Source organism: Drosophila suzukii, chromosome 3, assembly GCF_043229965.1.
Source record: "Drosophila suzukii chromosome 3, CBGP_Dsuzu_IsoJpt1.0, whole genome shotgun sequence".
Taxonomy (NCBI): Eukaryota; Metazoa; Arthropoda; class Insecta; order Diptera; family Drosophilidae; genus Drosophila; species Drosophila suzukii.
The window spans coordinates 10,397,546-10,410,508 of record NC_092082.1 but is presented as its reverse complement, the minus strand read 5'-3'; the positions used below and the strand labels follow the sequence as shown (position 1 = coordinate 10,410,508).

At 45.3% G+C, this 12,963-nt stretch overlaps 3 protein-coding genes across 5 annotated transcripts; 1 reads left to right on the top strand and 2 right to left on the bottom strand.

Moving 5' to 3' along the window:
* Positions 1 to 561: 561 nt before the first annotated feature.
* LOC108013057 (protein phosphatase methylesterase 1) lies at positions 562 to 3,171 on the top strand. The gene is made up of 6 exons (XM_017078675.4): positions 562 to 785; positions 858 to 1,056; positions 1,122 to 1,231; positions 1,793 to 2,104; positions 2,163 to 2,387; positions 2,455 to 3,171. The coding sequence occupies exons 1-6, from the start codon at positions 712 to 714 to the stop codon at positions 2,762 to 2,764; spliced, it is 1,230 nt and encodes a 409-aa protein (XP_016934164.1). The 5' UTR covers positions 562 to 711; the 3' UTR covers positions 2,765 to 3,171.
* LOC108013058 (UPF0193 protein EVG1 homolog) lies at positions 3,130 to 4,437 on the bottom strand. Its single transcript, XM_017078677.4, has 3 exons — positions 4,191 to 4,437; positions 3,487 to 3,858; positions 3,130 to 3,428 (listed from the first exon to the last, which is right to left on the bottom strand). The coding sequence occupies exons 1-3, from the start codon at positions 4,393 to 4,395 to the stop codon at positions 3,253 to 3,255; spliced, it is 753 nt and encodes a 250-aa protein (XP_016934166.2). The 5' UTR covers positions 4,396 to 4,437; the 3' UTR covers positions 3,130 to 3,252.
* Positions 4,438 to 4,777: 340 nt separating this feature from the next.
* On the bottom strand, positions 4,778 to 12,618 carry smg (sterile alpha motif domain containing protein 4 smaug). 3 transcript variants are annotated; one of them, XM_017078673.4, is made up of 4 exons: positions 12,171 to 12,618; positions 7,402 to 9,875; positions 6,250 to 7,334; positions 4,778 to 5,829 (listed from the first exon to the last, which is right to left on the bottom strand). In XM_017078673.4, the coding sequence occupies exons 2-3, from the start codon at positions 9,774 to 9,776 to the stop codon at positions 6,368 to 6,370; spliced, it is 3,342 nt and encodes a 1,113-aa protein (XP_016934162.2). In that variant the 5' UTR covers positions 9,777 to 9,875; positions 12,171 to 12,618; the 3' UTR covers positions 4,778 to 5,829; positions 6,250 to 6,367. The 3 variants fall into 3 exon arrangements, with proteins under 3 accessions (XP_016934162.2, XP_070852804.1, XP_016934163.2); XM_070996703.1 differs by lacking the exon at positions 12,171 to 12,618 and adding an exon at positions 11,326 to 11,588; XM_017078674.4 differs by lacking the exon at positions 12,171 to 12,618 and adding an exon at positions 11,326 to 11,586 and having other exon boundaries at positions 6,752 to 7,334.
* Positions 12,619 to 12,963: the final 345 nt, after the last annotated feature.

The window sequence follows — 12,963 nt, the reverse complement described above, 5'->3', positions numbered from 1 at the left end:
AGACTCACTGTAAGTGTGTCAGAAAAAACTTGTTGAGAGCTTTATTTGTTTATAAGTAGCTGTCTTTTACCGTTAAATAGGTCAAACATCTTTATAACATACCAACACTTTATTTGAATTCTAAAGAACTGGTTTTTAAATTTGTTTCGATTTATAAAGTGGTTTTTGGCATACACTTAACGAAAGGCCATTACCTTGGTTATTATATTGCCATTAGGGTGAAGTACATACCTGATAAGGTGCAAGTGCAATGCAGTGCTTTCGATACTTTATCGTTAGACGAACCTTTTATAGTTAAACCATAAGTCAATGACAATCTTTAATGATTAAATAGTCATCATATTTCTCTATATCTAATAACAAACATTTTTGTTTTCAAATATGAATATTTGAAAATCATATTGATAATCATGTTCAAATTGAATTTTGAATTAAGCGTTGCCAGACAATGGCATTGCCAAGAAAAGCTCCTGAAATGGTGTTTAGCCGAGACACGCTCCTGACACCTTGAATGCTTGGATTTTTTAGGTATATTTAAATAAAAAGTATGGTATAAAAAGTATATTTCATGACGGTATAATCATTGGAACTATTTTATTTGTTTTGGAAAGGAAAACGGATATTTGTGAGCAACGGCCAATTTAAAATAGCCACTGGCACCTGCACCGTAGGAGCACCACCTGTTGACCCCCTGCGGAGACAATCGAGGCTATGTCCAGTTTACAGCGCACGATGTTGAAGGGCAAGCTGCCACCCACAATTCCTAGCGGGCGCATCGGCCGAGCGTAAGTGCAGGAAAATCGAATGGGGACGGGAATGGGGAGTACGCAGAATCTAACCAATTTGGCTAATTGCAGGGACTCGTTCAAGAAGTCGCGCATCCGCGACTACAAGCCGGGCATGTGGAACGAGTTCTTCGCGGAGAAGGAAGACGTCACGGTGGATGAGCAGCGAACCTTCCGCATCTACCGCACCAAGCAGCCGGAGAAGCCGGGTCCAGTGCTCCTCCTGCTCCACGGCGGTGGCTACTCTGCCCTCACCTGGGCGCACTTTTGTGTGAGTATCTTCTCCTTCTTAGGGATGGAAATCTTTATTAAATTATCCCATTATTTCCACCAAAGTCGGAGGTGACCAGCATGATCCACTGCCAGTGCCTGTGCATCGATTTGCGGGGTCATGGTGACAGCAAGGTGGACGACGAGGATGATCTGTCCGCAGACACGCTGGCCAAGTGAGTTTTTTCCCAATTTAAAACCTCATAAATAGGTTTTGTTACTACATTAAAAAAATCTATATTCGAGAAGATATATCACCTAAAGTTTATGTTTTCAAGAATATGTTTCCTTTCATTCCTACTTTTAGGAAGATTACAAAATTATCAAAGGACTATATTTCATACATATGTACCTTCAGAAGAAAAAGCCTTATGCAGTTGCTTTGAAAAGAATTTAATTGCAAATCGAATTTGAAGTTTATTTAACATACCTGAACGATCAAGAAAATTTGCATAATCTCTTTGTTTATAAAAATAGCGCATGAACATTTAAATGAGGTCGTTCTTTACGGTTCTAGAATGTTTTTGGCTTATTGAGTTTGTTGATTAGTCAGTGCGTTTCATTTTTAGTCTTTTTTGACATAAGAATAATCTTTGGGTCATAGAAATCTATAATAATTTTAAAAAACAAATATTTCTAATTTAATTTAATTAGCGGGTAAATGAATGAAATGTTTTTATTTTAGATACTGTTAAAGTACTACTATTCGTATTAATTTCCAAATATTTTTTACCTAGGGACATTGGAGACCTTATCTTGAAGCTGTATCCCGAGGAGGTGCCACAGCTCTTCGTGGTTGGCCACTCGATGGGCGGAGCCATAGCCGTCCACTTTGCCCACATGTCTTTGGTTCCAAATTTAATCGGCATAACCGTCATCGATGTTGTGGAGGGCACAGCCATGGAGGCATTGGCCAGCATGCAGAGCTTTTTGCGCTCCCGTCCAAAGTATTTCCAGAGTATTCCGAATGCCATCGAGTGGTGCATCCGGAGTGGCCAGGTGCGCAATGTGGACAGCGCCAAAGTGTCCATGCCCGGGCAGATAATCAAGTAAGTGAGCCTGTCCAATTGATTTCCACAAAAGAAGTAACACTTCAATCCCTTTCAGCTGTACAACGAACAAACTGGCAACGAATGACCTGCCACTACCCGATGAAGTGCTGGAGGAGGCTCACCACAACAGTATGTTTCCCAATCCGTTTAGCATTTCCGAGGACGAAGAATCGTCGCCGCCGGGCGATGATGCCGCCGATGGCACAGGAGAAAGTGGAGCAGCTGGCGCGGATTTCAAGAAGCCCATCACGACCAAGTCAATGACCGAAGCGGCCAAGAAGTACATAAAAAACATAAAAACATTAACTAACTTAAGAAAATATTTAATTATTGTTGTATTCCCCCAGTTACACTTGGCGCATTGATCTGTCTAAGTCGGAGAAATACTGGGTGGGCTGGTTCTCGGGCCTGAGCGATAAGTTCCTCAACTTGCGCCTGCCCAAGCAGCTGCTCCTCGCCAGCATCGATGGACTGGACCGCACCCTGACGGTTGGCCAGATGCAGGGCCGCTTCCAGATGCAGGTCCTGGCCAGATGCGGCCACGCCGTGCATGAGGACCGTCCGCACGAGGTGGCCGAGGTGATTAGCGGCTACTTGATCCGGAATCGCTTCGCGGAGGCGGCTAGTGAGTTCCGTTGCCACATGCCGTCGTGCTAAACAAAACCACCCCTTCGAATCCAAGGTTGAGCACAAGCTGAGGTCACAAAAGTCTATTTTTGAATGGAGGAGCATAACTCTTTGAACTTACAGATGCGTGCATATATATACAAAATGTAGTGCGTAGGTCCAGATATATATATAGCCGTATATTCTCTATACACATATACTTATAATCCAGTAATTTATTCGGTACTTTTAATTAAATCCTATGAATTTTTAACATTGTACTTTATACTCATTTTGCCAAAATTTCAAGTCAAAAGTGCTAGCGTTTGGGCTTCTTACATTGTTATAATGAGTGTGTATTAAATATGTGCCAGATCAAAAGAAATTTAACGAAATCGAAATTATACGAATGCAAATAAGTTGAATAAAGCTATTTATTAATCGAGTGTTAACACAAATTCCCACAAAATTCGAATGAATCTTGGCTTTTAATGCTCGTCTCAAGGAACTCGTAAAACTTGGATAACAGAACAACACACTTAGTCCACAAAACGGAAGCCACCATCGGACTTCATCTTCATCTTGGATTCCAGCGCCTGGATTCGACGCAGTCGCTCGGCAATCTGCTCGCGGATCTCCGGACGATACTTCTTGCCCTGACCCATGGATTCCATTTCTGTCAGCCACTCGGCACGCTCGTTGATTTGGTCCAATACTGAAAACCTCAGAACCTGATATATTGGCCTTTGGATTCCAGTCTATTACCAACTTACGCTCATTGATGAGATCTTCCTCCGTCACTAGTTGCTCCTCGCGTGGACGACGTCGCGGCTTGATGGCCGGGTCCGGGAGATGAGTGCCGGCCATGGTGAACTGAAGTTGCGACTTGGCCTTCTCCCCGGCCATTCGGTTGTCGGCGGGCGGTCGGTAGTAACTCAGCTTGTAAGCCCCACTCGCCTCGATCTGGCGGAGATTCTTGCGCTTGGCATTGCGTGCACGCTCCAAAATGGCCAGTGTCTCCCTGTCCACATCGTTTTTGGTGTTTGGACGCGGCGGCTCGGGAAGCGGCAATGGCTCTCCGTTACGCAGGCTCTCATCGATTTGTTTGCGTACCATCATTGACATCTTGGACTCTTTGACGAGCACTAAAAGGAAGGATTAATTGAAGTCCTTAAAAAAAATTTCAACTTGAACTATTTTTAAGAAACCAACTATCTTGTCGATTTTTTTAAGGCCTGATGAACCATAATTATGTTTAAACCATAGAGTTTGAAGATGTAAGACTTGGAAAACATTGTGAGCCTCAATGGAATAAAAACATAACTAAAATCGAAATCTAACCGATTATAAAAACAGACTCCTTTCCGAGGAGGAAACATTAATAGACTAGAAACTGACATCTTGAACTCAAGATTCATTTTCAAGGATATTTGAAAAATCAGGAAGCATCAATCAATTCTCCCCAAAACCCTCTTACATCGAATTAGATCCGCCGTCTCCTTGCTATACTCAACCTTGGCCGAGTGGAATGCTCCAGAGCCGCCAGGGGCAATGCGTTCGCTGGGCCACATGGGCATCTTCTGGGTAGCAGGCTGGCCACCATCCGCTTCTGGTTCTCGATGGGCCATCAGACCGCCGGGAAGCGCCTTGACCTGGACGTTGTTAAACCGATGTCGGCTCATTCTGTAAATCTAGTAATTTTTGATCCGGAAAAGTTTATATGGAAAATAGCTTCTACAATTTCGTATGGCGTGTTTGAAGGCTGACCTCGGTGTGAAGTTGTTTTACGCCGGACAACAAAAGTGGAGACGCATGGCAACCTGGGTTGTTAGGCAAACAGCATGGGTATTTTTAATTCTCGAAATAATTTATTGAAAATAAATATATGTAGGTATTGTATGTGTGTATATGTGTGGGTAGGTACACGCTTGGTTTATGCTCGCATTCTGATAAACTTGCGAACATCTAACTGACTTATGCACATTCGTCTACGAGTAGTTGCACTTTACATTAAACCATTTAATTTGTTGATCGTTTTGAACTCGCTAAAGTTTGACAATTAGGTTTCGATTAATTCTGTATCCCAACTGGCCGTACAATAGGTTTTTTTTATTAATAAATAAAAGCATCAGCGATTTACAGTGCTGCGGTTGTTGTTAACAAAAGTATTTTGGAAATATCGACAACAAATTGAAAAACAAAAACATTTCTAAGCAATATTTACTCATGCGTTTGTTCGGTTTTATACAATTATAATTATACTACACGTTTTTACGCTCTTATGGTAGCTATTTTTTGGCTGCCTTTTCTTTTCAGCTCCGCTCCCGTCGTCATCGTTTGTTTTTGAACCTAAGCTTATAATGCGACCGACATACATTCGTATATATAAATATATATATAATTTTTTTAAAAACAACTAAAACATAACATATCGAGTGATTGGCTTGCCATTTTACATGATAAACAATTGACTAAAGCAAACATAATAGTAATAGTAGCGTTAGGCTAGTCAATGACAATGATGATTATGTATTCGTTATGCAATACAAGGTTTTGGCTTACGCATACGCTTACTTATACAAAATACAATATGTGGTTCCGATTCTCAAACACAAACAGTGAAACATTGAAACTCTTCCCGGTGAAAGTTTAGTCTAGTGGTTGTTTCCGCTGTGTTGCGATCTCCTCTGGTGCAGTTACGGTTCAGCAAATATGTTCCTTTTAATTTAAAATAAATTATGTGTACGTGTATATATAAACATATCCATTATGTGACTACTACTTCATTCAGCAAGCCTAGTTTTGATTCGTGCAAACAATTCTCAGCTCTCAGCTCTCGTTTCTTGTTTCTCAATTCTCAATTCTCACTTTTCAATTCCCTATCCATCCAGCTTTCTTCTTTCTAGTTTTTATAGTTGCGAAAAGTAATCTTAGTCAGTCTCATGGTCACGATGCAGAGTTCATTTTATAATTTTTACTAGATAAACCTTTTTCGTCGTCGTTTAGCGGGGTATTTCCATCATTTGGCGACGTTGTTGTTTTTGATGGTGATATAGTCGATGGTGTGATTAGGATTAGAATAGCGTAAAGTGTTGATCAAATTTGGCCAAATTTTCCTACATAGAGAGAGGTTACTGTATTGTGTGTTTGCGATTTGTTTTTGTTTTGGGGCTGGCTTGGCATGTTAGTTTAACTACATAAATGGCGACAACATTTACGAAACCTAGACATTAATAACATTGATAGCGAGATGCCACGCCCCCGCTGACAGCTGACTTGGGTTATTCCTTCGGGGATTGCTGCATGGGCCAAGCAAGTCCAACGGCCAGCCGTTGGACCTGCGAGCCCAGCCAGCTGATCATATCGTTGGGGACGTATTGGCACACAATTAATAAACTTAACATTAAAACAAACTACCGGCTTACTAACTAAAAACGATTACAAAACGGGTGTGAAGGGGACGCAGGGTGGACAACTAGACGCGACACAAACATAGATACGACAAATCTTACAAAGCTAAATATAAAAACATTTACGTTCGTTTATGAAATCAAACTTCAAACGCGGTTCAAAGCTAAGTGAACACAAAAACTGCTGGCAGCCACAAATCTAACGTCTTGACAATCCAATCCCTCAGACAGCTCAGAACATTGCTCAGTTCATTGCCTGTTCAGTCATTTGGCGGCACAACGTCTCTAGCTGTTCCAGGCTCTTAAAGTCATTCATCTTGTACTCGGTGACATGGGGCGACATGCCCAGATTGACCAGCGGCGGCTGGGACAGGCAATGATCCACGGCATGGTTGTTGTTCTTACTGCTTTGGTGACAGAGATTGTGGACACAGGCACCACCGGTTACGCCACCACCATTGGAGCACAGACAGCTGCCACTGCCCACGGCGGCGGCAGCTGCTGCCAAAAGTTGCAGCTGTTGTTGATTAATCAAATTGTTGTTCAGCATGCTGTTGTTATTGTTGTTGTTATTGATCAGGATCTGCGGCTGATCGTGCTGCTCCTGACTGGGATTCGGATTACTAACCATCACTACAGCGGCCATGGTCTTCTTTGGTTGTAGCTCCCCACTTGACACTCCTCCGCTGAGCTTCCTCTGCTGCTGCTGCTGTTGATTGCGCTCCACCACCAGGTTGTCGTTGGAACCATTGTTGGTAAGTACACCCTGGCCGGGCTTGAAGATCAGTTGCTGCGGCTGTTGTGGACCGCCGGCCACAAGGATGAGATTGTTCAGCGACCGGCGATGCGACTGTGGCGGTGTCTGCTGCGGCAACGCCGGAAAGTGGTTGTGCTGCTGCAGCATTTGTTGCATCTGCTGGGCATGATGATGCGACTTGCCGGGCGGCGGCGGTGGCGGCTGCTGTTGGGGATTGCCCATGAAGCTGGGGTACGAGGAGCTCTTGTACTGCGGCTGATGAGATGGACCGCCGCCGTAGCCGTTGTAGTCAAACTGCGGCAGGGGCGGAGGTGGCTGCTGCTGCGAATGATGGGGCAGCGGATGCTGCAGGCAATTCAGCGAAAAGTTCAGCATGTCGTTGGAGTTCTTGCGGTTGTTAATCCTATCGTTGCTACCGTTCTTTGTATCGCACTTGCGAGTCTTGCCATTCCATCTATTTAAACGATATAAACGAAAATTACTTAACTGAATAAAACAGTAATGATTTTTATAAAACTTACCTTGGCTTGTTAATGTTGCCATTGTTTGGCCCCACTCCGGCTGGCTTAACGTGATGCATCTTCGGTACCATGGAGATCTTCATCTTGGACAGCTTAAACTTCAGGTCCTTGAGTTGGTTGGCATGGTTCATGAATGCCTCGTTATGAATAGAGCGGTCCAGGATCCACATAAAAACTCCCAGAGTCTCGTCGTCCTGTGCAGCATACGGATCCTGCTGTAATGTGTTGCTCACAATGTCGATGACCTTAAGGAAGCGCAGACCAATGTTCTCCTCCGGTGGCCCAAGGGACTCCAGAGGCTTCATCGGTGTCAACACAATGTTGGTCAATTCCTCCACGGCAGTGCTAAGCTTCATTTGACCAGATAATAACTCTTGCTCCACCCTGTTGAGTATGTGGGCCCGCTCCTTTAGCTTATCGATGCAGAGAGCCAGTTTGTGAGACGCGCCTTTGGTGACGCCAACGCTCTGCAGGAAGTCCTCAGTGATCAACAGCATCTCCTCGTACGTCATGTTCTTGAACAACTCGATGTACTTGTGCAAACGCAGGGACTTCAGCCAGAGGCCAATTCCCGACATGCCCACGTTGCGGGTGTGGAACTTAATATAGTTGGGCTTGAACTCGTCCAGACGCGTATCGGACCCACTATTGATCAGGGCTCCGCGCTGATGCTCAATGGATAAGGAGAAGCTGCGCGGCTTGTTGGCGAATTGGGCCAGGTTCTCCGTGGAATTGGAGCAGTTGTCATTGACCGTGATCACCGAGGAGTTAGAAGAACTGGAGCAGCTCGAGATCGTTTGCGTGGTGAGGCTGTTGGAGCGACGCGTCTTTAGGGCCGCAATCTTACTATCCAGGCTCCAGCGGTTGATCTCGCCAAACTGATCCCCCACATTTCCCATAAGGATTGATGCATAGGGCGGAGGTTGGAGCAACTGCTGCTGGAGATGCGGCGGAGGCTGTAACCGTTCGTCTACTGAGTTTCCACCAGTTCGTCCACAAAGACTACTGCTGGCCAGGCTGCAGGCCTCACCCATATCCGCCGTTACCGGGTCGAAGTCGAGTATCTCAGTGCCATTCTTGCTGAATGACGTGTCATGGTCGTCGCCACCACCGATTCCCAGCATAGAGCCCGCTCCGGCGACCACACCGTTGACCAGCGAAGAGCTGCCCTCCAGCGACAGGCCGAGGCTATTCTGACTAGAAGCTAATTCGTTCAGGGTAATACCATTTAGATTATCACAGAGTGGATTGATCGACCCGCTGGAGCTGCCTCCTCCGCTGCCACGCCAATCACCGGCCAACTTGTTCTGCAGCTGTTTGCTGGGCGGGGCGATCGTCTGCCAGTCGTTGGTGCGCGAGGATCGATTGCCGCTGGCGGGGCACAGCGAGGATGAGGCCACCGACGAACAGGAGGCTGTCGAGGAGCTAGTCGCCGAAGAGGAACAGCTACCACTGCCTGTAGAGCTGCCGCCAGCGACCAGTTGCGGCGAGGGCTGCAGGAAATAACTGCGATTAGTCAGGCCCGCCGCCGCCGCCTGGATATGATCCTCCAGGTGACGCAGCCAAACGTTCAGAGATCGCCGGTCCTCGCTGGTGATCGCCGGATGAATGAGTAGGTACGAAAAGATCTGCTGCACTAGCTCCGTGGGCACAATCTGCTGCATGGTGTCCTTGACGGCCACTGGGATGAGGGTCAGGTAGATAAGTTTGGCCTCCTCGTTGCCCGGCTTAAGCAGTGGCAGCATGTTTAGCACCTCGTGCAGAATATCTTCCTTGCGGGCGTACAGCTTCCGCTCGTCACACTGCGCCGAGGTGGTGATCTGGAAATCGCTGCCGTAGCACGGCATCGAATCCTTGTCAGATGAGGAGGAGGACATGGCGTCGAGCAGGTCGCATGGCTGGAACGTCTTGTAGGCGTTTAGCAGGTTCTGCAGGTACACCGGATTGTTGGCATTGATGTCGATCACCACGCTGCTCAGATTCGTCTGCGAGGTGCCCAGGTTCTGGGTCAGGTTGCTGTCGATCGAATACTGGAGAAATTTGAGGCTCGGGTAGCGCAGCCGCTTGAGCAGCGCGTACATCACGACGGTCCGCTCGCAGTCGTTCCAATTCTCGAAGAGATTTGTCACTGTGGTCACCTGCTCGCAGAACAGCGCGTTGGACGGCTGGCTCTGGTTGGGATTGGCGTTAGGATTGGAATTGCCATTGGCGTGTACCGCCGTCGTCGTGGCTGTGGATGAGGCCTCCTTGTGGACTGCAGTAGGCGTGGATGTGGTGGGCTGCATCTCGTGGGATGCACTGTTACAGGTATTGGATTGGCCGCTGATGCCGGAGGTCATCGCGTTGTCAGTTCCAGTTGCGTTTGCGTACTTCATCTCGTTGTTAGTTTGCTTCTTGTTTTTGGGGTATTGTGTCTATTATAATGTATGGTATTGTAATTGTTACGGCTCTTTGTGGTTATTTGGTTGCGTTTCCTGCAATTAGAAAAAAAGGGAGAGGGTTACAATTTGTTATATACAATTAAGATAAGGCAAGAACGTTTTTAAGGTTACCTTTGATGTTTTATCTTAGGTATGTAATTTTTATTCGGTTAACTTACGAAAGGCCCTATCAATTTAAATTCGGGATAGAAAAGATCCTGAGAGTTACATTTTATGAAAAATACCCTAAAAGTTAAGATCACCTTCAAAGGAAAATACCGCCAGTTCTGAACCACGTGATCGAATCAATCACTTCTCTTATTTTCCTCGAAATTGTCGCCATTGCTCCACTCGGGATTAGAGTGCCGAGCGGCGATAATAGAATAAACTTTAAGCCGCAAATAACGTTCGAATTTAATCAAATCAGTTTTCGCTAATTTGTTAAATTTACAAGCTCGGAGACAGCAGCGCGGTAGCAACAACAATTATCTGTAATTGGCGATTGGAAATTAGCATTTGCATGGTCCGTCGATCGGGCTGACTGGCTTATCAGGAAAGCAAATAAACAACAAATATATAACACCTTCGATTCGCTTCGATGGCGCGAGTGACGAGCGACGATAAATCAATAAAATAACAAACATTTCAAATACGAAATCGTTAATTTCGACTTGGGATTTGGGTTTGGGTTTCCATTTCGATTTCCGGGCGGATAGAAAGAAGAAGAATTAGCAGAAGGGGGGATGAGCGGGGCGAGAAGTTTGGTTAGGTTTTTTGCACAGTTTCGCACTTTTCATTTAGTTTCGTTTGCCATTGCTTGTGTGTGCCCATTTCGAATCTTGTTTCTTCTGCCGCCGTTGCTTTGTTGTTGTTGTTATTGTTGTTGCTTTTGCTCTGGCGACTTTCTTCGATTTTTTCCCGTGTTTCTACTGCTATACAGTAGGCACTCGAAAACTATAATTTAAACTATATCGAAATGTAATGCGAAATATATTTACGTTAACGTCCAGATAAAAATTATAAACAAAATTCCAGGTAGTTTACAGGTATTACAACTATTATGTATTTTTAATATCAAGAATTTCAGTTGATGTAATCGAGTGCCCACTGTAATTTAAACCAGAGGCAATGTAACGGCCTCTGTGTTGGTGCCCCTGCGTATGTGTGTGGGCAAGCACTAAAACATAACGGGCCCCAATTACTGCATTAAAAGCACAGCTACTGCTTTGGAATTTACCGATGTTTACTTTTTTACTGTTTAACGTTTTAAATTAAATTACACATTTTTTGTCGTTTATAGCGACTGAGCGCAAAGAGATCAGTTTAGCGCGCCTCGATCTAACGGTACTTGTGCATGCCCGGGTCGATCTTTGAGGTTATGCGTCACTGCTGCATTTTGCAGTTATTTTCCAACCGGCTAGCAAAAAATTCACAAAGTTCAACAAACGCTGTTGGAAAGTTCACGAACACACAAACAAACAGGATACTGGAAACGGAAACTCACACGTTCTTTTATTTGTATTTTCCTGCCCTTTCAGCAGTCGCGATCGCAAGCGTTTGGCATATTCCTAACGTTTATTTACGTTACGAATAAATAAGATGATTGTTAATCTGCAATTCTTGCAGATGCGAGACACACAGAAGAGAAGAATTGTTTTATTCCAAGAGGCTTGGCTGAAGACGAGACTGAAGACTGCTGCGGCTGCACTGGAAGATGATGCAGTGGGGAGCACCGCGGAGGAGGAGCGGCTGATGGCGAATGATTGGCGCTGGCGTCAGCGTTTTAGAAAGAAAATGGTGGAGCTGCCTTTGGGCAGCAGCAGCAGCGGCGGCAGAGGAGGGAGAGCGAAACGGGCGGAAAGGAGAAGGAGCGCGCGCCTTTTTTTTCTGACAGCCCAAAAGGAACGGAACGATGATGCTGCTGCTGGCTGTCAAGAAAATGGGGAGAGCACTCACACACACACGCGGAGACCTTGCTGCGCTGCGGTAGTGGTAGTGCCAGTGAGAGTGACACACTGAGCAATGCACGGGCGAAATTGCGGCAAATTACATGAGAGAGCAGCGCATTACAGGGCATTTGGAACGCCCTCTCCGTCTTGCTCAACCACCCCCCCCTTTCAATTGTTTTCATTTGCACTCGCTTTCCGTTTTGCCGTCTTTTTCTTGCAGTGGCGTAGGGGGGCTGGGTTCCTGGGGCACGGGGGGTTTGTTGTTTTCACCACATAGCACACACACCAAAGATTGGCCCCCAAAATCACGCCCCACCCACCCAGCAGCCACGGTCGGCCAGACAACAAAAATATATAGCTACACTGCGCTTGTGCCAAAATCGTTCTATTTTTCAATTACCTTTTCGCCTTCTATTCGCCTGCTGCAAACCTTGAAATTATTTTCTGTTGCAATTCACAGTTTTGATCCGATCAGCACGGGAATCGAGCATATTTCGCTAATTTGATATGCTATCGCTTGGGATTCGATCGGATCGGATCGCATCGCGCATTTATTAATTTATAATTTTCACCTTTGCTCGCGCCCGCTTGTGTGTGTGAGCGAACGTGTGTGTGTGTGTGTGTACTTTTTATTAGCACTTTTGGGCTTTAGCTTTGTTGCTTTTGCTAAACCATAACTTATTTTTTTAGCCACACACTACCAGTCGCGTACGCTCAACGTGTTTTCACAAACGCCCGATTACGGAGTACTGCACTCGGCTGCTGCTGTTGCACTTGGTTGGATGCATGTTTTCGCCAGCTATTCCATTTTTTCAGCAATTAATTAACTATTTATTCACGCGAGCGCAGCGTTGGAACAAAAACAACTATAACGCTTGTTCTTCCTTATATACCGAAACATCGAACGGTCATGCTGAAGAACGGTCACGCTAAAAAATACTAGCAAGACAAACGCCTCCTGATATCGAGTATGCACAATCGAATCAGCGATGTCCTATAGAGCAACCCTAGGTTCGGATATTCGCTAGCCGAGACACTATCCACTGATTTAGCTTGGAAATAGCCAAACACTAGGAGAACTCGAACTGTTAAAACTTGTATTATTAGTTTCTATCTGGAATTATAAGTTTATTAAGAATTATAAATTACCAATTAACCAAGTTGATTTTTATACCCTTGCAGAGGGTATATTG

Coding starts and splice junctions, on each gene's coding strand:
- smg (XM_017078673.4), bottom strand. CDS start 9,776: ATGAAGTACGCAAACGCAACTGGAACTGACAACGCGATGACCTCCGGC. Junction 7,335..7,401: donor GGCAACATTAACAAGCCAAG/GTAAGTTTTATA, acceptor TCGTTTAAATAG/ATGGAATGGCAAGACTCGCA.
- LOC108013057 (XM_017078675.4), top strand. CDS start 712: ATGTCCAGTTTACAGCGCACGATGTTGAAGGGCAAGCTGCCACCCACA. Junction 1,057..1,121: donor TCACCTGGGCGCACTTTTGT/GTGAGTATCTTC, acceptor TTTCCACCAAAG/TCGGAGGTGACCAGCATGAT. Junction 1,232..1,792: donor TCCGCAGACACGCTGGCCAA/GTGAGTTTTTTC, acceptor TTTTTTACCTAG/GGACATTGGAGACCTTATCT.
- LOC108013058 (XM_017078677.4), bottom strand. CDS start 4,395: ATGAGCCGACATCGGTTTAACAACGTCCAGGTCAAGGCGCTTCCCGGC. Junction 3,859..4,190: donor GACGGCGGATCTAATTCGAT/GTAAGAGGGTTT, acceptor CCTTCCTTTTAG/TGCTCGTCAAAGAGTCCAAG. Junction 3,429..3,486: donor GGAAGATCTCATCAATGAGC/GTAAGTTGGTAA, acceptor TGAGGTTTTCAG/TATTGGACCAAATCAACGAG.